The sequence below is a fragment of the Panthera onca genome, chromosome B1 (genome assembly GCF_046562875.1).
Source record: "Panthera onca isolate mPanOnc1 chromosome B1, mPanOnc1 haplotype 2, whole genome shotgun sequence".
Taxonomy (NCBI): domain Eukaryota; kingdom Metazoa; phylum Chordata; class Mammalia; order Carnivora; family Felidae; genus Panthera; species Panthera onca.
The window spans coordinates 198,357,297-198,378,434 of record NC_138342.1 but is presented as its reverse complement, the minus strand read 5'-3'; the positions used below and the strand labels follow the sequence as shown (position 1 = coordinate 198,378,434).

The 21,138-nt window shown below is 41.9% G+C and overlaps 1 protein-coding gene across 1 annotated transcript in view; it reads left to right on the top strand.

Moving 5' to 3' along the window:
* AGPAT5 (1-acylglycerol-3-phosphate O-acyltransferase 5) overlaps positions 1-21,138 on the top strand; it is a 60,277-nt gene that overhangs the window by 13,104 nt on the left and 26,035 nt on the right. Inside the window, exons 2-4 of the mRNA XM_060652813.3 lie at positions 2,675-2,744; positions 7,640-7,755; positions 10,125-10,214. Of these exons, the coding sequence (XP_060508796.1) occupies positions 2,675-2,744; positions 7,640-7,755; positions 10,125-10,214 (276 nt within the window). The remainder of the gene's footprint in view (positions 1-2,674; positions 2,745-7,639; positions 7,756-10,124; positions 10,215-21,138) is intronic.

Here is a 21,138-nt window from a genome sequence, read left to right as displayed (position 1 = left end):
AATACCTACTTTAAGATATTAAATTATGTTTTGTGAAAGGCTTACCCACTTTTGTACCATCCTGCATTTCATTTGGAAATAGCTTTTATTTCAGTGAGATACTATTCATATCAAAGAGTAATCTTTAAAACTATGAATGATGTATTATGTATTTTCCCTTAAGTGGCTATGAATTCGTTGTTGTGGTTTTTTTCCCCCCTTCTGAGTGGTGTAGCAGTAGAACTACATTTTCTCTATCTGTTTTGCCCAATTCATTGCTTATCTGGGGCGCTTGGGTGGCTCAGTTGGTTGAACGTCCGACTTTGGCTCAGGTCACGATCTCACGGCCCGTGAGTTCGAGCCCCGCGTTGGGCTCTGTGCTGACAGCTGAAAGCTTGGAGCCTGCTTCATGTTCTGGGTCTCCCTGTCTCTCTCAAAAATAAATAAACATTAAAAAAAGTTTTAAAAAATTCATTGCTTATCTTACTGTCTCTAGCTACTGTAGAGGCCACTTTTAGGCAGCAGGCTTGAGCAATGGAAACTCAAGGCAAAAGGGCCCAGAGCGACCACAAGCTGAATGCAAAGAGGCTCATTAAGTGACCCACCAGGAATGGCCGTAGGCACTAACCAACCAACGGGCTACTGACAGCCAGGCACGGCTACCAAAAACGGGAAAATTGCATACGTACCCATCCTTCCTCACTCCACCCTGTAACCAAAGCCCCTCACCATCACCTCCTGGAAGAGTGTCTCCTCTGCTGTCCCGCCTGCTGCTTTCTGCAGTGTATTCAGTAAACTTCCATCTCCCTTGCTCTGCCTGGGGTGAATCCTTTCACTGCCTGCGCCACCGGCCCCCATCTAATCAGCACACACCAGAATTACCACAATCAATCTAAAATAACACCTTTTCATAACTTGTCTGTTATCTGCCCTTCAGAGGCTACAGCCTAGCAGTCTGTTACCCAAGCCCAGAGCAGGATAGGAAAAGGAGGGTCTCTTCTTGTATGGTTCAAGTGCTGACTTCAGCTTGAGGGCAGGCAGGTCTCCAAAGAGTAGTAACCTTTAAATGTGAGTGTGTCATCCAAGGAACTTAAGCCAAAAAACAGTCGCATCGCTGCAGTGCCATAAAGCCAGTGCATTGTAGCCAATGGACTCGAAGCAGTTCTGGCTTTTTGGTGAGAGAACGGGGATTGCTCACAAACAAGAACTCCCTATTATAACCCTGCGTAGATCAAACTATTGGTTTAGGGTTTTGTTTTGTTTTGTTGGCACTGATTTCCTTTATTAATAAAAACTTAAGCAAATATCTAAACAATTATATGTATGATAAATTACATGTATAGCACTGAATAGTTTTCTGAGGAAGATAATAGAAATCTTAGTCTGAGTTCCTGACGTCCAGACCTCTATGCCCTCTATTTCCATTTTTCTACAGAGATGCTGGGTTAATGTCATTTTCTTTCTTCTGTTGTTAAGATAGTAATGAAGAGTGTTGCCACCAATATATCTGTGTGGATATCTAAAAAGCCTTGGTTGATTCATAATCTTGCATAATCCATGATCACAAGGTACAGAAACAAAAATGCCCTGAGTAAAAAAAAATACCACTGTTAGCAGTCCTTTCCTTTAAAGTCTTTAAAAATATACTTTTGACTTCTTTAAATAATTTATTATGAAACATTTACATTTAAGACATGCAAAACTACAGAAAAACTATAACAAACACCTATGTTCCCACCATCCGGTTTAAGAAATAAAACATGACTTCTAAGAGTTGAAGCCACTGTGTACCCTCCCATGTTGAAGCCTCCCCCCTTTCCTGGAAGTCACATGTATCCTGAACTTTCATGTTCTTTTGTTTTATTTCTTATTTTTTAATTTTCTTAACTTAGTTCCATGTCCATCATGGGGCTTGAATTCGTGACTCTGAGATCAAGAGTCACATGTTCCACTGCCTGAGCCAGCCAGGCACCCCAGCGAGCTTTTCTCTGTTCTTCACAGAGCTACCGAGAGTCCTAATCATGAACCGTGTTTCCCTGTTACTCACAAAATCATGTTTTAGTCTTCAGTGCGGTATTCAGAAGACTTTCCCATTCTGATTCGGGTCTCTGTGGGGTCTCCCTGCTCCAGCTCACCAGCCCTGCAGGTAGCTTGGTCTGACTGCTATGCCGCTAAGATGCCTCAACAGGTCTCAGACACTACCGATTCCATTTCTTCGTCCACCTTTTCACGAACATCCTTCCTTCGTCTCATTTGCTGAAATCACAGCTGATGGATGCTGCTTCTGCTCCACAGTTGACAGTTCTTCAACATAAAATGTGCCATATTTTCATCAAGTTTGCATTACGTCTCATTACAGTTGTATGTATCCATGGCTGTCTCTTCCGGTACACGGTAGGCTTTTTGAAGGGGGGCGTATCTTACAAAAAGGGTTCCCGAGATTGTAAGCGGTCAGTAAATGCTTCTGCTTTTCTCATGAGGATGTTGATCATTCTGTTCCACTCTATGACCTGCTCTGCACTCAACTACGATAAACCTGTGCCACTTATGGTCTCTGATGCTTCTGAGAGAAATCTAATCTTTGTTCATCCTGGATGGAGATATTCATGACGTTGCCGATTCTTTGACCTGTTTTGTTACAGTGGTGCATGTTTTGAGATGTTAAAGTAACGTTTCTTTCTGTTTTATCTTTCAGATATTGCTATATGGAGATTTGCCAAAAAATAAAGAAAACATAATATATTTAGCAAATCATCAAAGTACAGGTTTGTATTTCATTTGCATGAAATACAGGTTTTCTACAGAAAGTAGATGGGCTTTCAGAGTGATGTTTTTATTCCTTTAAATGAATTTTTGTTGCTGTTAAAACATGAATTTTTCAATGCAGACATTATAGCATGATCTTATATTTTTATGATTTTACTTTTTTGGAAAGTCAGGAATATGAAAACTGGATTTTCCTAAACTTACCCTTCTCCCTTGAATGGGTGTAAATAAGCCATTTTCTTTCATTTATTCTGTTTCTTTGAATAGTTCTTTAAATAATTTATGCCTTCTTTTTGGAAGTTATGTTTCTGGAAGTAAAATTGGGTCAAAGGGTATACACATCTTACATATTTGACTGTTAAGTTGCAGAAAGTTTGTGCTAGTAAGTGACTACTCCTTCCCTAAAGACAGTACTGTATTAATTTCTAATATCTGCAGTTCCTTTTGCCTCATCAAATGTTTTGCTTTAATTATAGCTTGCTATTCTGTCTGAAGAAACACAGAAGACTCTGGTCTTCGATTATAGCACAGTGTATACTTTAAGGCACTTTTAAAAAAACTTCTTATTTTGAAATAATTATAGATTCTCAAGAACTTGCGAAAATAGTATATGGAGTCCATGACCTCTTAATCAATTTCCCCAGGGATGGCGTGTTATGTAGCTGTTGTACGCTATCAAAACCCAAGAAACTGGCCCTGGTTCAGGTACTTTTTAGTTCAACAAATAATTCAGTCCAGAGAAAATCCCACTTCTTTTTATCAAACCCGTAACTGCTTCTGATGCGCACTCGCCAAAGTCCATTTTTATTACTTTAAAAAGTGTAGTACCCAGGAGTTCAAAGCCACACCAGCCTGATGGACGATTGTACCGTAATGGAAGATCACTTCAGCCTTGGCTGTTTATCTTCCTCCTGTCAACGGTGTACCTTCACGCTTATGATTTGGTTGCTTTTATCACTGCCTGTGCCCTAGGTAAGGTAGAGGAAGGAGGCAGAGGCTGAAATGCATTTTTCTCAGTTTCGCTCATTGGTGATTATGCTCTGCTTTATGGGACAAGAGTTGATTTTATGGGACAAGGGTTGATAGGAGTTTTGAGGCAGCCGAGCCACCAGATGACAGTCAGTGTCTGCTTCTAACGCTGGCCTGTAGGGCAGGCCAGGGATTTCAGTGTTTCTCCGGACGTGCCGGGCTTCCCTACCACCAGCGTCCTGCTCCTGCTGTCTGCTGCCGATGACACATTTCTCCCGGGCTTCCAATCTCCGAATGTGAAGGACTCGGGTCCAGGGTAGGGAGCGGCTCATGCTAGCCCAGATTTCCTTTGCATTGACCCACTGGTTAATTTCATTAAAGTTTTTTTGGGGCCTAAGAGGATTCTGTCTTCAGATTCCTTGTTCAGGTTCCCTGCCCGCCCCCCGTTTTCTAGGTTTCGGTGTGGAAATAGTTGATTAATGGCACCGTGGAGCTAGCGTGAACACATTCCTGGAGGCGGTGGGACAAATAGTGACAATAAGATAAGAACTGCTACTGTCATGCCAATGTGGGTGCTTCCTACGCGCTGGCCTTTATATACGTTACTTCAGAGGGAGGACTTTTGGAAGAGAGCGGTTTTGTTTTGTTTCCTGCTTGTTTTTGGAGCTAGAAAGCAATATGGGAAGTATGAGCTCCACAGTCAGCCCACAACTGGCCTGAAGAAAGGTCTCACTTCCCAGGTTGGAGAGCCATGCCCTCGTCCCCTTAACCTGACCCCCGAGGGCCTCAGACTTCCTGGTAGTGGGTCCTATACCAGTCAGCCTTCAGGATTGGAGAAAGGCGCTTTTCTGAATGCCTGTTTAAAAACCCATAGCCTGGGAACGTAACTAGATAGTGATTTTGAATTACGTTAGAATTGCCGGTTTTAGTCAGAATATGAAGGAATATGCCCAGAAAAATGAGCACATACAAATTTGTGTGTAGTTCCCGGTTCCAGAGGCCCCCAAGGCTTATGCATGTCCACGGGTCATTGGCCGGTGGTGTCTGGGTGCCCTTTTGAAAACCCCTCTGAGATTATTAACCGCAAATGAGTATCCAAAAACATAATTAGCAGAAAGAATATTTCTGTGTTCACCTTAGACTTCCTAGCGCACCATCTACAAGGCCTGCCAGAATCCGAATCTCTTCTTGGTCTGACCTTCCAGACAACTGACATTTTAATTAGTTTCTCTTCTCTGTTGTTTTCACTTGATGTGTCCTTCTTAGTCTCTTGTAACTTCTCTGCAGTGAGGATATGGGGGCCATTCTTCCTTCCGCTCAGCCTGTTTAAAGATCTGCTTTTGACACTCATGAGTCAAGAACTCAATCTCATGAAATGCACCCTTTTCTTGGTTTAAGTGACATTTGTCTTGACTGACCGCATATGTGGTGAGTAGATGATCATAAAAAGACACGGACTTTGCAGTCAGACCCTCGTTCATAAGCTGTTCCGCAACAGGCTGTGTGACAGTGGGCAGATTACCTAGCTTCTCAGCCTTCCCCGTAGGCAGTGAGTGATGTCTACTGCTCAGGGTTTTGGGGCAATTTCCATAGGCTAGCTCCTGGTTGCTCAGCCTGCCTGGCTTATTGGGGACATTTCGCGGGTGGGGGTGGGGGGGTGGTGATGATGATGATGGTGATGGTGGTGGTGGCGGCTGAGGAGCAGTGCAGTGCTGAATACACCCTACGCAAGTGTGTCCTGCCTGGTGTGTCTGACTTTGGGCCTCTTGTTACATAATAACGTAGCTGAGAAAAGCCTGGCTTTTCTTGCTATCCCTCCTCACTGCCCTCTCTTTTAACAAGTTGATGGGAATGATGACACTGCCTTGGCTGGATCGCTGTTGAGGAATTCTTAGGTAGCCACATTTGTTGATCTCTTCGTTAGCGTATTCTTGCCGGAAAATAAATGGTGAATAGTTACTGTAAAGGTACCTATTACCATCGCTGCTTTCAGTAACTCCGCTGTAGTCTAGAAACCCTATCAGAAACCTAGTTGAGAACAGGCAGGAGAAGTAAAGGTCATCGAGTAGCAAAAATTGATGGCACAAAGTGTGTGTGTTTTGACTACTAAAGCTTTTCCACTAAAATTTGCAAAAGTTTAAAGTCCTAGCCTAGGAGAGTTAATACCGACGCGACGGATTTCACACTTCGTCTTCGGAGTCCTCGGGAGATGCTTTCTTGGCCCTGTATACCATGCTTATTTCAATGTAAAAATGTGTCACGAAAACCCCTCCAAACTTTAAAAAGAAATTGTTCCAGGAAAAGATACCCTGTCTTGTTTTTAGCCTTTGATTTAGAATCCCAAATATGTCCCTGGATGTATTACAGCCTTGGAACCATGCATTTAGTTCTCAGAATTTATTTACATTAGGTACCATTATAACAAGCTGGTTCATTTGGTTTCCGGGACATAATCAGAAAGAGAGGTGTTTATCAGTATTGTTTAGGTGAATTTAATTGGAAGGAAGGGGGTTGGCCGTTGGCCTCCATAGGAAGTTACGTGCTGGAGAGTAAGGTGGTAGTTGATGGTCTTTAGCATAGGGACGTCCAGCCCACGTGGCTCCTAGGGTCCCTGCTCGGAGGGGAGCGTCTGCATCACTCTCTCTGTCCAAGGAGAGCCTTAATAGAATTCATGCGTGTAATTTTAACTTAGATCCTGGAGAAAGAACTTGTGAATGAGAAAAAAGATTAAAAAGAGATTTATAACGATGGAATGTTTTTCCCCAAGAATAATTTTTGGAGTTCCAGTGGCTAAGTCTTCAGGGTATTCTCCCTGGTATGATGTGTTGCCCAAAGGATTCGCACAGCCGTGACTCTGCGAAGGGCTGTCCTTTTTGGTTTAAACTAACACTAGCTCCTTTAATTCCCAGGCTTTTATTTGCCCCAGATTTTAACATTTTTTCTCTAATTCAGTCCTTTTGTTCCGGCTTCTCAGGCCCTGGATACACCTGTGGTAGTAGGACTGTATATTTTTGAGAGATTCTTACCGATTTGTTTTTCCACATAGCCCATTCTCTGCTTCAGTTTTCATTCTTCTTGAAGAGATGGGGTAGTTCGTAGCCCTTGGCTTTCCAAGCAGAATCTCTGGGCTTCAAGACTTCCTACTGTTTGCCCCCTTTGTGTCATTTCGTCTGACTCTTTGCACCGTGTCCTCAGTTTACCACCTTGTGCACACGCTTGCCCGGTTCTGATTCTTTGCTTCGGCCAGGGCTGGTCCTTCTACTGGGAATTTCTTCTCTCTTCCTAGAAGTTGTGTTATTATTAACACACTCATGTCTTCTTATTTTTATTTTTGTGACCCCTTAGTAGTAAGGTACCTGTGTAATGACACTTACTAGCAGCCTGGGTCCGTGTCCTGTGGTTCTGTAAGGACCACTCACCTGCCCAGCACAGCTGTGAACTTCAAGCGGGTGTTCATTCTGACATTATAGCCTAGGATCGTGTCGCGAAATTCTTCAGTCAGGACACAGTGTCCTTGCCTTCTGTTGTGCGTGTTAGTACATACACAATATTTAGTTGTACCTCACCATTTCACTGAACCACTTTTTGCTGATAATTTCGTCCTGTTTTTTAGACTAAGAATTAGAGGAGCTTTATTCCTTGTTCACACCACTTTTGTGTCACTTGTAGTGGTTTCTGACTTTTTTGTATTTTATCTCTGAAATACTCAAGTAATGCGGGGAAAAAAAACAACAAAAAAAAAATTTAAAAATGGAATTTGTAATTTTTAAAAGTCTGCATTTGTTACAAAGTAATTTTAAAATTCTAATCATACTTTCCAAGTACATTCCTAGTATAATCTTGGGAAGAGGCTTTTTCTGTCTCTGTGAAGGGAATGCTGGAGTTTACATATGGATCGTTCATGCATTAATTTATGTCTTTGCAGTTGACTGGATTATTGCGGATATTTTGGCCATCAGGCAGAATGCTCTTGGACATGTACGTTACGTGCTGAAAGATGGGTTAAAGTGGCTTCCACTGTATGGGTGTTATTTTTCTCAGGTAACTTTTTCCATACTTTTTCATATATCTGTACCTTATAAAAATTTTAGATTTAGAAAGCTAACATGCACTTAAAAAAAATGTATAGGTTGTTTTGTTTATTTTTTAGGTTCAATAACTTACTCCAAATGGAAGTCATTTCATTTGGCATTTTTAATGGTGGGTATCTATATACATATCTGATCACCTAGGTGGGTACATAGCATAAATACAAATGTACAAGAATCAAACAACTAGGAAAAATTAAAGGCATAGAATTTGAAGGACGACTACCTTAAGAAGCTAATAGTAAAAACTAATCATGATCAGTAACACACTAAAAAACAGGGAGCTGTATATGCGAAGTGCTTAGCATGAGTGTCAGACACATGATTAATATTTAATAAATGAAATTTTCCAAAATGCCTTTTATTTACTTCTCAAGCCATAAATTTGGTCAAGCCACTTGTCTGCTCAAAAATGTGTGTTTCTCAGCTGCATTAGGTCCTAGTTGCTATGCAGGCATTCACGGTCCACCGTGACCTATCTCCCTGGAACCCACTTTCCTTTTTCAAGCCTGAATTGGTTTCTCCCTCCCTATCCTTCTTCAGGCTGTCCCTTTAGTTCAAGCTAATAGGCTCTCCTCTGCCTCCAAGGCCCAGTTTAGATGCTATTATGAAACCCTTCCTGCGCCTGGAAGTTTCCTCCTCCCTGATTTTATCTTAGGCTGTCTTTATTATTACACTCCTCAGATTCTCCCATTATCATTCTTGCATATGTATTTTACTGCACCAATAATTTTTTAAGTTCCTTAAGGAAATATACCTGTTTTTCACTTTTGTAGCTTCCATATACCTGGGAAAGAACCCAGATGTTTTTGAAATAAAATAGACTGTAATAAGCAAGTTAAACAACAGGAGAGAAATAGTATGTAAAGAATAGACATAAGGTCTCTCCCAACTCGGGGAAATTTTACTCGTGGTCTATGCATCCCGTGGCTTTTAATTCTAACGACTTGGTGAAGAAGGAGTTTCTTCTTCACAGTCCTCTCTGGGTGAATAATGATAATGACATGCATTGTGTAGAGCACCTGGAGTTTTTCCTGTGCACCCAGGCAAGCCAGTTTCTCTTTGGAGGGAACCACAAGCAAGCTGGAAGGCCACTCCACCTCCGCCCATCTTGAGATCACCGCCTCCTTGCTTCTTTCTGTGTGTTTCCTCTTATTTTTGCTTAAGACAAAGTCAAATTCAGCCAGCTGGTTTATTTTACAGACAAGTTCGAATTAGCACAAGCAGGTACAGGTAATATGGTGACCTGATGCAAAGTTTTGATGAAGTACACTCACGAAGTTTAAATAAGGATGCCTTCATGTGCATGAAAGTGCCTGTGTTAGTCAGCCAGGGCTGCCCTGACAAAGTACCACAGACTGTCTCAAATGACAGACATTTATCGCCCCACAGTTCTAGAGGCTGGGGGTTCCAGATGCATGTGTCATCAGGATCCCTTTTTCCTCTGTGTCTCTTCTTTGCTTGCAGTTGGCTGCTCTGTGTCCTACCTGTGCACGTACCTGTTGGTGTCCTAATCTCTCCCTATAAGCCACAGCCCTACTGGATTGGGGCCTACCCTTAGGACCTCATTTAACCTTAAATGCCCCATCTCCATAGACCATCACTTTGGGGGTTAGGGCTTCAACATACAAGTTTTGGAGGAACACAATTTGCGTTCATAACAGTGTTACATAAACATCTGTAGCTGGGTCGGTTTTAAAAATCCCTAAAGATCCGGGTGCCTGGGTGGCTCAGTCGACTTTGGCTCAGGTCATGATCTCTGGTTTGCTAGTTTGAGCCCCGCATCAGGCTCTATGCTGACAGCTCAGATTCTGTGTCTCCCTCTTTCTCTGCCCCTCCCCTGCTCATGCTCTGTCTTTCTCTCTCTCTCTCTCTCTCTCTCTCTCTCTCTGTCTCTTAAAGATAAATGAACATTTATTAAAAAATCCCTAAAGATCATGAGTATTGACATTTTATGGACACTTTGAGTGATTCTGCATCATTGGAAGAATTGAAAGCTAAGAATTATGTTACTGATCGAGTTTTTTATTTTAAAAATATATTTTTGAGAAAGAAAGTATTTTTGTTTTAACTGTCAACAAAACTGTATGTTCCTGTATTTTCTGGGACTGTGTAGCACACAGTTTTTATTTCAATTATGTTGAAACCTAGGGGAAATTTCAGCTAAATGTTCGTTAGATGGTAATATTTCAGTGTATTAGGAACAGTTCAACTCCTAGGATGTAATTTTATTCTTTACTTTTGGGGAGTCAAGTTACGTTTTGGATGACTGGCCGCTGGATATTTTAATAGTAAATACCCCCGTTTTTTTCCACGTGGCAGCATGGAGGGATCTACGTAAAGCGCAGCGCCAAGTTTAACGAAACGGAGATGAGAAAGAAGCTGCGGAGGTACATGAACGCAGAGACTCCAGTAAGATGATACTCGTTTCTCTTTTCCTTTCCAAGTCTAGTGTTTAATTTAAGAACTAAATTACAAGTTAAGAATTGTTTAGTCCGCCGGTCATAAACCACTGAGCTTTCTTTAGGCAGTAAGAAGCCTCGGGATACAGGTGAGATCTTGGCGGGCCGAGGCGAAGAGGCGGCAGACGAGTCCGTGCTTGCGGGAGGCCGTGGGTCCCGGCTCCGAGGCGCGGCAGGAGCGCGGGTGTCTGCTCCGTGAGCGGAAGCCCGGGCCACACGCGGGACCTTGCCCTTGGGCTGCTCACTCCTCGTCGTCAGTATCGCGTGTGGTCGCGGAGGAAGCAGCTTTCCTGTGCGTGCGCGTAAACAGTGATTGCTTGTGCGTAGTGAGTTATTTGAAAAGTCCAAAGGGTGTGAAGAGCTGCAAGTGAAGAATCATTCAGTGTAAATGCAATTTGGGAAACCTTTGCTCCCTAAAAAAGGAATCTCCATATTCTCCTCGAAGAATGCTACTTGCGGCCCGGTGACACCTTGACTTGTAGTCCCGGGCACTTGGGAGCCTAGCACGTGTCCCCCGTCAGGTCTCGTGTTCTCTCCGCCTTCCTTCCTCGGCAGGGCTCGTGGGTGGCAGGCCAGAGCTCGTATTTAAAGACGAGTTTCCACAGTCAGCTGACGGAGGCCCTGACATTCACAGTTTTTGCCCGTAGACATGTCTGGTTGTTTCGACCGTGTATCCCCGTTCGTCCTCTCTGAACTGGCATTTGTGGCTGGGGGACTGTCACTAATTTTGGAACATTACGAGCTCTTAGTTCATTAAATGTTACTCCTGCCCTGTTCTATCTTCTCCAGTTACACGTGCTTTGGGCCCTCTGTTCCACAGTCCTTGCATGCTGTGTGTGTGTTTGTTGTTTGTCTGTTTTTCTTCACTCTCTTTTTCCCTGTTGTGTTCAGCTTAGGTCATCTCTGTTGACCTGTTGTCATGTTCATGGACTGTCCCCTTGGCTTGGCCCCATCTGCTGATGAGCCAGTGCAAGGCATTCTTCACGTCTGTTCCTGCTTCTCATTCCCAGTGTTTCCCTTTGCTGCTGTGTCACCATGTCTGGGTCCCTGCTAAAGTATCCATCTGACCATGAGGCTCGCCCACCCCATCTACTGGGCCCTTGGTCGTGTTGCTAGTAGTTACTTTAAATCCCCCTTCTGGTAATTACAGCATCTCGACTCTCCCTGAATCTGAAATTTTTGATTGCTTGGTTTCTTCAGACTGTGCTTTACCTTGCCTTTGCTTTTTTATACCTTCTGCGATTTTGTGGAAAGTTGGGCCTCTTGAGTAGGACAGTCAAGATAGAAGTAGTTTTGGTACCCGAGAATAGGTACACTTTTCTTTTTTGCTAGGACTTCATGGAGGGCTGGAGTCCATTTAGTCAGTTTTCCTGGATTTGGGTTTTACTATTGCAGTAATGTTTTTCACAGACTTCAATTACTGTAGCATTTGTTACTCTGTGTTTAGGGTGGGAGGTGTTTTGCTGGAGATTTTTCCTTCGCTTTTTTGCACTACACGTAGAGTTGGTGTCCTTTCTGCGTCTGCCCCAACAGAAATCTTCCTAGTTTGGCAGGGGTGGAGGGTGAGGGGGGAGAGGGCAGAGAGAGGGTCTTAGGGGTGGAGCCTTCTCCGATCCTGCCTTGCTCCCAGCTCTAAGTCTGTGCCTAGGATGGGTTCCTGCCCATCCTCTGTGGAGAGTTTTTCCTTTCTGTTCATTTTCCCCAGCTGCAGGGGATTTTCAGCACTTTGAGAATTTAAGAATGTCGTCCCACGGGAGAGAGAGAGAGAGAGGCGAGGGCTCCGTGCTGGGTGCCGGGCTGTGTGCTTCCTGAGCCCCAGCTGCTGCTTCGGGTCCCCTCAAGCCTGCCTCATCATCTTCATTCAGAGTGATGTTGCCAGATGTTGCCCTGACCCAGGTTTTCTTTCTCTTTTCTTTTTGGGGTGTGTGTGTGTGTGTGTGTGTGTGTGTGTGTGTACAGTGTGGTCTGTGGAGTAGACCTTGTGAGTTGTGGTAAATCCTCCTGTGTCTGCAGCCCCCAGGGGTTCTTCTGGAGAACTAGCTCACATTCAGCCTTTTGCAATTTGTTAGAATGTTAACTGAATCTTTTTATTGGCATCTGTTGGCATTTGCCCAAGTCAACGAGTGCACGGTCTCGTCTCTCTTTCGAATTGCTTCTTCCCTTAGATCTCCAGGGGGGTTGGTCGCTGTGCAACCTCAACTCTCCGGAGGGTTCACTTTGCAGATTGTCCAGTGTTTTGTCGTTCTCCTTTTAACAGTCTTTGTCCTAAGCCTCCTCTTTGTTGTTAATGTGTTCTAAAACTTGGAATAATCTTAGATTTACAGAAGTGTTGCATAGATAGTACAGAGTTCCCATTTATTCTTGGCCCAGTTTTAATGTTAACGTTTAATATTAAAATCTTTCCTAACCATGGTACATTTGTCAAAACTAAGAAACGTTGGTGTCATCCTGTTAATTGGACTATTCAGTTTCTCCGCTCTTTCCACTGGTTAGTCCTTTCTTTTGTTCCAAGATGAGTCCACTGTGCCCCAGATCCGTTTAACACCTATGCTTTAAGTTGACTCTACTTTTCATGGCGTGCTGTACTATGCAGTTACTATCAAATCTGCCATTTTTGTTCTAATCGTCAAACTTTGTTTCTTTAAATGTTGAAGGCATCATTTAAGAGATGTATTGAGTAAATATGTGTTTAGTGATCTCAGTATGTGAAGCCTTGTCATTTTCTCCCAGTTCCTGCTCATGGTACTTTCTTTCCCTGTGTGCTTGGTTATCTTTATTTGCTGCTGATTGTATTTGGAAAATTATTTGTGGAAGTCAGCTCAAAGCTTAGAAAGTGCCTTCCTCCAGAGAATATTTGCATTTGTTTCAGCTGGCCCCCTTAAGGCTTCTCTAGTCTGAGCCCATCCAAATTAGATTGCGAACTTGAGGTTAACCGGACCAAGATTGCAAATCCACGTGAGACTGATTTTGATGTCTGGTTTATTTTTGCCCTGAGAGTGTAGCCTCTGATGTTCCCTTCACTTCTTCTCCCTCTTAATAGAAGGTCCGTGGGCTTTGATTTTTATTCCCCTCACTTTTCAGTCTGTTAAAGCAAAAGTTGTGTGGTATGCTTACTTCTGCTTTACTCTGTTTGTGTTAATTTTGGTCTTATTATCTTGTCAGCTCTTTGATAGTTTTAAAATGATGTTACATCCAGCTTTTTAAATTTTCAGTGGGAAGTCCTGTTCGCATAACCTAGTTTTTTACTTTGGGAACCTGTCTGTTTTTCAAGGGCAAAAGACTAGCTTTCTGATGTTCATGCAACAGTGTTGAACAATAGACTGGCAGTGCCGTGAGTGGTTGTCGCTTTGAGGCCACTATGGTCTAAGGTGTGGATTCTTAGAATCTGTACAATTGCGTCAGCTTTTCATATTTAAGCACCGTGAAACAGACTTTCTTTGTTATTTAGTCTGTTGTTTCTGGAAGTTAATCAAGTAACTGACATGGTATAACATGAAATAAGTCCACTTTCATAGGGCTAAATATCCTCATAGGAATCTATTTCCCGATTAAATCAGCTTTTATCATTCAGTATTAGTATAATTTGAGAGACTGCAGAATTTTGTTTCCAAAAAATATATCTGCATTATAAATTACTAAGAAATATATCTACTCAGTAATTACAGCTGGGACAATATTTTCATATGGTACTTACCAGTTGTGGGTGCAAATGAAACATTTGTAAAAATCACTACTTCATCTCTAGAAGTCATAGAGTCAACATTTGAGCTAGTACAATTCATGACACGAATATTAGAGTCTTACACTTTATTGTTGTTTTTCAAATTTTAAAATTTTTTAAATTTATTTATTTTGAGAGACCGCGCAATGGGGGAGGGGCAGAGACAGATGGAGAGAGAGAATTCCCAAGCAGGCTCCACACTGTCAGCGCAGAGCCTGACACAGGGATTGAACCCACAAACTGTGAGATCATGACCTGAGCTGAGATCAAGAGTCGGATGCTCAACTGACTGAGCCCCTGGTTTTCCAACTTTTACTCAGGTTCCTTCTTAAAACAGAGGCAGCCTCAGGGATAGGAGTGTTGGCTTCGAAATCACATTTGTTGACTCTCAGATCTGCCATTTAAACTTTGTTACTTTGCACAAGTCACTTAACTTTTCTAAGCTTGTTTTCCTTATATGTTCCATCTATTCATAATTACTTAATTTGGTAGCTAGGATTAAGTAACATGTTTGAAAACGATGCTTATTGTATTAGTTTACTATTGCAGCTATAACAAATGACCACAAGCTCACTGGCTTAAGTCACACAAATTTTGGCTGTGGCAGCAGGAGCAAAACTACACAAGTAGGACCACACCACACCAGACTAAGAAGTTTCTGTGCAACAAAGGAAGTAATTCACAAAAGGAAAAAACCTACAGAATGGGAGAAAATTGCAAACTGTGTATCTGTTGTTAATTTCCAAAGTTAACCTGTAATTCACTAGCAAAAAAGCCAATAACCCAATGAAAAAAATGGACGAAGAACTTGAATAGATGTTCATCCAAAGAAGGCCTACAAATGGCCGACAGGTGTATGAAAAGGTGTTCCACCTCACTCATTGTCAGGGCAATGCCAGTCCCAGCACACGGATGTTAACACCTAACACCTGTTAGCATGACTGTCCGCTAAGGTCAGAAGATCAGGGTCGGAAGGGATTTAGAAAAAAGAACCGTTAGACGTTTCTGGTGGGGCTATATATTGGTACAGCCGTTATGAAAAACGGAATGGGGTTTCCTGAGAAGTTTAAAAATAGAAATATCATATGTAGCAATCAACTTCTGGGTGTATATCCAGAGGAAACAGTATTTCCTGCTCTCTTGTTCACTGCAGCATTATTCACAGTAGCCAAGGTATGGAAACAACCTAAATGTGTATCAACAAATGAGTGAATAAATAGTATATAGTATGTATACACAACGGAACATCTTTCAGTGTAAAAAAGAAGGAAGTCCTGTCGCTTACGACAGCAGAGATGAACCGTGAGGGCATTACACTAAGTGAAATAAACTGGACACAGAGCGACAAATACTGCATGGTCTCACTATAGGTGGGATTTTAAAAAGTTGAATTCATAGAACGGTGGCTTGGGGGTTGGGGTTTGGGGGAATGGGGAATATGTTAGTCAAAGGGTACAAACTTTCGGTTTTAAGAGGAGTAAGTTCTGGGCACGTAAGGTACAGCATGGTGACCATAGTTAGTAATGCCGTATTGTATACTTGAAATTTGTTAACAGGGGCGCCTGGGTGGCGCAGTCGGTTAAGCGTCCGACTTCAGCCAGGTCATGATCTCGCGGTCCGTGAGTTCGAGCCCCGCGTCAGGCTCTGGGCTGATGGCTCGGAGCCTGGAGCCTGTTTCCGATTCTGTGTCTCCCTCTCTCTGTGACCCTCCCCCATTCATGCTCTGTCTCTCTCTGTCCCAAAAATAAATAAAAAACGTTGAAAAAAAATTAAAAAAAAAAATTTGTTAACAGAGCAGATTTTAAGCACACACAAAAAATATGGTAACTATGCCACGTGGTGGATATCTTAATTACTTTGTGGTAATCACTTCACAGTGTCTATGTGCATTAAAACATCACATTGTGCACCTTAAATGTATACAATTTTTATTGTCAGTCATACTCCAGGAAAGCTAGAAAAAGTGACAACATTCTCTTCACCATTCCAGAGATGAGCAGCGCAAACTGGGTCTCACTGGACAGAATCACAGTGTCTTTGGGGCTGAGGTCCTCTGGAGACTCTAAGGGAGAATCCATATTCTTGCCTTTTTTGGATTCTAGAGTTTGCCCTCATTCCTTACCTCATGACTTCTTCTGTCTTCAGAGCCAACAGTGGCCGGGCTGGTCTTTTTTTTGCCAGCATTCTGGTTCTGACTCTGTGGTCTCCTTCTTTCCTGTTTAAGAATGCTCATTGTTAACACGGGGCACACCGGGACATTCTAGGCTAACCTCATTGTTGTGCAGTCCACAGTCAGCAGCTCTGAGACCCCTGCCACGTTCCATAATGTCCGCAGATTCTGAGGGTGAGGATGTGGACGTTTTGGGGAGGGGACATTATTCTGCCCGCCACATGCATGTATGCATTTACATGACTTTGTAGTTTTTTTTCTAATCATACATGTAGCACTTTCATGCTTAAATTATAAGCTCTTTGAGAGATTGTTACTTTGTATCCTGCTGCTTTTTTGCATTTTTTTCTCTGTAAATGTAATGAGTTGAATGTGTCTGGTCGTTATTTTAGAAAAACCTTTTTTAAAAGTTGTGGTTTGCCAGACTGCATTAATTTTGGGGGAGGAAAGCAGAGATGAACCATCTTGTTTATATTCTGCACATCTCAATCCGAAATGGCTTTTCATTTAAAGAGAGAGAAGTAACTAAAAGATGTCTAGCTAATCAAAGTTTGTTAAGTTCTGAGATACTATTCCCATATAAATATGTCTGCTTTGAAAATACTTAGTGAACTAGATAGAATTTTATTTATTTATTTATTTATTTATTTATTTATTTTTTAACATTTTTATTTATTTTTGAGACAGAGAGAGACAGAGCATGAACGGGGGGAGGGCCAGAGAGAGAGGGAGACACAATCGGAAGCAGGCTCCAGGCTCTGAGCTGTCAGCACAGAGCCTGATGCGGGGCTCGAACTCACGGACCGTGAGATCGTGACCCGAGCGAAGTCGGACGCTCAACCGACTGAGCCACCCAGGCGCCCCTAGAATTTTAAAAACCAGAGGGGAAGGAAACAATATAAAGAGCCTGCCACGTGGTGCTTAATATTCTCATGTGTAGGGGCGCCTGGTGGCTCAGTCGGTTGAGTGTCTGACTTCGGCTCAGGTCATGATCTCGCGGTCCGTGAGTTCGAGCCCCGTGTCAGGCTCTGTGCTGACAGCTCAGAGCCTGCAGCCTGCTTCGGATTCTGCCCCTCCCTCCCTCTCTGCCCCAACCCACTCGCATTCTGTCTCTGTCTCTCTCAAAAATAAATAAACATTAAAAAAAATTTTTAAAAATTCTTACGTGTTTCCTTTTATCTCACAGCTATCCTGAGTCTTCATTTGGGAATGAAACTGAAACTCAATTAAAAGTAAATTAACTTATCCAATGCATGGAGGAAAGGCTATTTTTAATAGAAAGTCATCAGTTCCATAACTGGTTGAATATGAGTATATTTTAAACTCTTAAGAAGCTCTTTTCTTTTTGAATGGAATTTTAATATGGAATTGCTCACTGGTTTCCATTAGACGCTGAAGCATCTGTGCTTAGAATGGTTCATCGCATCTTGAATATAGATCTTCTGTGCAAAGTCAGTCCCTGTTAAAGGAAACAGAATCTCTGGTTTCTTCCAAATGAAACTTTAGCAGAATAAAAGATTTCTGTGCACAGTAGCAGTAATCTACATGATTTGGTTTGTTTGGAACTGTCAGTTCTCTGTCATTCCTGGGGCTTCCCTGTCCTTGAGAGGGAATTTTCCTTAACTGAGAAGTGGGTCCAGAAATGGCACACTGCTTTGTGGTAGTTTTTTCTTGCCCTGATGCTCCATGTTTAGTCCTTCCTGTCCTCTGTTGCCACCTTCTCCGTTTCCATGGGAACTAAAGAAGACAGCTGCCTTTTTTGTTAGCAGTGTGAACGCAGTGCTGAGGAGGTCATCAGATGCGAACCGCGGAAGGAGGAAGGAAGTTTGACTTGGCGGTCTTGACTGTACGTCTGCTGTGTGCCACAGTCCACTGGTGCTGGAGAGAGCCAGACCTGCCTTGGTCGCACAGCCTCTAGGGGCAGTTGTTCTCGAGAATGAGGCGCTGAGCTGCATCTGGGGTCGCGCTCCCAGCTGCTCCTGTCACGTGCCTTTCTTCGAACCACATACGTCCTCTCCCTGCCATCTCACGTTTCTAAAGCAGATGTGTTTTACTTTTAACAACAGCAAATCGCACTGTTATTTTGTGCCAAGCACTGTGTTAACGTAGATTACACAAGTTATCACCTTTTGTCATTACAGTATGTAAACTGTCATTTCATCTTGTAGACAGGGAAGCTTAAGGCACAGAGGGGATGAGGAGGTCATCCCGGGGATCGGGGCCTGCGAGTGGAGTCTGGGATGTGAAACTGAGCATCCAGACTGTTGTGTTCTGTGTGCTTTGGTTACGGTCTTTGTAGATATGATTTCCTATGGAAGATCGCCCGCTTTGTGGAGTAACGGGCGGGTTTGGGCATTAAAATGTAATTGCTAAGAATTTGCATCTGTGGCTTGCCCTTTCCTATCCTAACAGTCTTCAAAAAAGTTTTAAGATTTTTGCTTAAGTGCAGTTTATTGATTTTTCTCTCCTAAAATTTTTGCCTTTTCTGTCCTATTTTAGAAGGCTTTGCCAAACTCAGTGATACTAAGATTTTCTCCTTTGTTTGCTTTTAGAAGGTTTATAGTTTCAGCATGCATTTAGGTCTCTGGCCCGTTTCGAGTTAACTTTTATATCTGGTGTAAGGCCAAGGCTCCTGTGTCTAAATACGGATATCCATCACCACTTATTGACAAGGTTATTCTTTTCCCCATTGTTTGAAATAAATTGATTTCATATATACAGGTCCGTTTGTGAACCATTTATTCTGTTGGCACTGATCTATACGTGTATCCCCATGCCCGCACTACACTGTCTTGATTACCCTTGCATTACAGTAAGTTTTGAAATCTGGTGTAGTTAAGTCTTCTAAATTTGTTCTTTTTCAAAGGTGCTTGGCTGTTTTCGGTCCTTGGCATTTCCATATAAATTCTGAAATCAGTTGTCAATTTCTGTGTAAAAGCTTGCTGGTTTTTTACTTCAATTGCATTGAATCTATAGATCCATCTGGGAAGAGTGATATCACAACGATATTGAATGTTTGGATCCAAAAGCGCAGTATTTAGGTCTTCTTTAATGTCTCTCAGCAGTGTTTCGTGGTTTCAGAGCATACAAATTTACACACATTTTGCAAAAGTTAACCACATTTGCCAAAATAAATTCTTAGTTTCCTGTTTTTTGACGCTATTGTAGATGGCATTTTTAAAAATTTTATTACATGCTGATAGCATGTAAACATACGGTTGATTTTTGTATATTGATATTTTCTTCTGTAACCTTGCTAAACTTATTTATTATCTAGTAACATCTAAAAATAGTAACGTTTCTTAGGATTTCCTACATGGAGAGTCATGTCATTTGTGTATAAGTACAGTTTTATTCCTTTCTTTTAATCTGGATGCCTTTTGTTTTTTTTTTGTCTTGCCTGGAGTGCCCTGGCCAGAACCTCTAGTCTAGCTTTGACCAGAACTGGTGAGAGTGGGCGTTCTTGCCTTGTTCTACATCTGTGGCAAAAGCACTCATTCTTTCCCCATTCCTTAGGTCTTAGACCCACCATGCATTCAGTCACCCTCTTGTTACTCTCCTTCATAACGTCTTGCTCTTTTTCTACACTGTCATATAAGTGTAATTACATTTTTATTTGTATTTCGTTTAAGTTTGTTTATTTCGTTAAGTTTGTCTCTTCTGTGAGACAGAGACAGTGCAAGTTGGGGAGGGGCAAAGAGAGAGGGAGAAAGAGAAACCCAAGCAGGCTCCCAGCACAGAGCCTGATGTGGGGCTCAAACTCACGAACTGAGATCATGACCTGAGCCGAAACCAAGTGTCAGACACTTAACCAACTGAGCCACCCAGGCACTCCTGTGTAATTATATTTTTAAAACTTATTTGTTTAATGTACTTTTTTCTCACTTGTCTCCAAAACCGTATGTATTTCATTACCCTCTATAGTACCTGGCACATAATAATAGGTGTATAAGAAATATTTCTTGAATGAATCCTGAATGAACTGTTCATTCTTGCCTTCTTGCTGACCATCAGTTCTCTTTTTAATTAAACATGTAAAGAGACAGAAAATAATAACCACTTGAATTATTAATCATTCAAATCATGAATCATTTTTATTAAAAAAATTTTTTTTAACCTTTATTTATTATTGAGAGACAGAGAGAGACAGAGCATGAGCATGGGAGGGGCAGAGAGAGGGGGAGACACAGAATCTGAAGCAGGCTCCAGGCTCTGAGCCCCGACACGGGGCTCAAACTCACAAACCACAAGATTATGACCTGAGCAGAAGTCGGATGCTTTACCAACTGAGCCACCCAGGTGCCCTGAATCATTTTATTTTTGAATGCTTGAACTAAAAGCTAAAATCCATCAGTAATTGCTTTCATGGCGTTGAATACAAACTTCACTTATTTAAAATGTATTCTCCTGATAGTGAATTTGTGGTTTTTGGAACTAATTTTAATTTTTGTTTCCTGTTTTTCCTTCTACTTACTGGAATATAATAAGGAATTCTTAACTTTTTTTCTTAATTTTACCCATTTTTCTACATTTTCTTGGTAGCTCTGGTTAATCTTTATTATCCAATATTAAGGTACATAGAAATCTATTAATTTCTATGTTTGGCAAAAATAGTGGGCTCCAAAGACAATTTATATAGATAAATAAAAAGTTAATCTGGAAGCTGAAAATGCAGAATTGTAGAGCCACCATTAATTCAAGTTTTTCACCTAGAAGATTGAAAGAGAGTAATCATAAGCTTGTCTAATGAAAAAACTTGAACTGTCACAAAGGTTCATTAGGTAGGAGTTTTACAATCAGAAATCATTCAGATAAGGGAATGCTTCTGTGCTAGACATCTAGACAGACAGCATTACCTACGATTTGATGAGGGTGGATTAAATGAACAGAATTTTCTTTCCTTCTCTCCCACTATCCTTTTGTTTCCTGTATTCTGTTTGTACTGGAAAAGATTTGATATGAATGCCTTACTTTTGTCTTTTG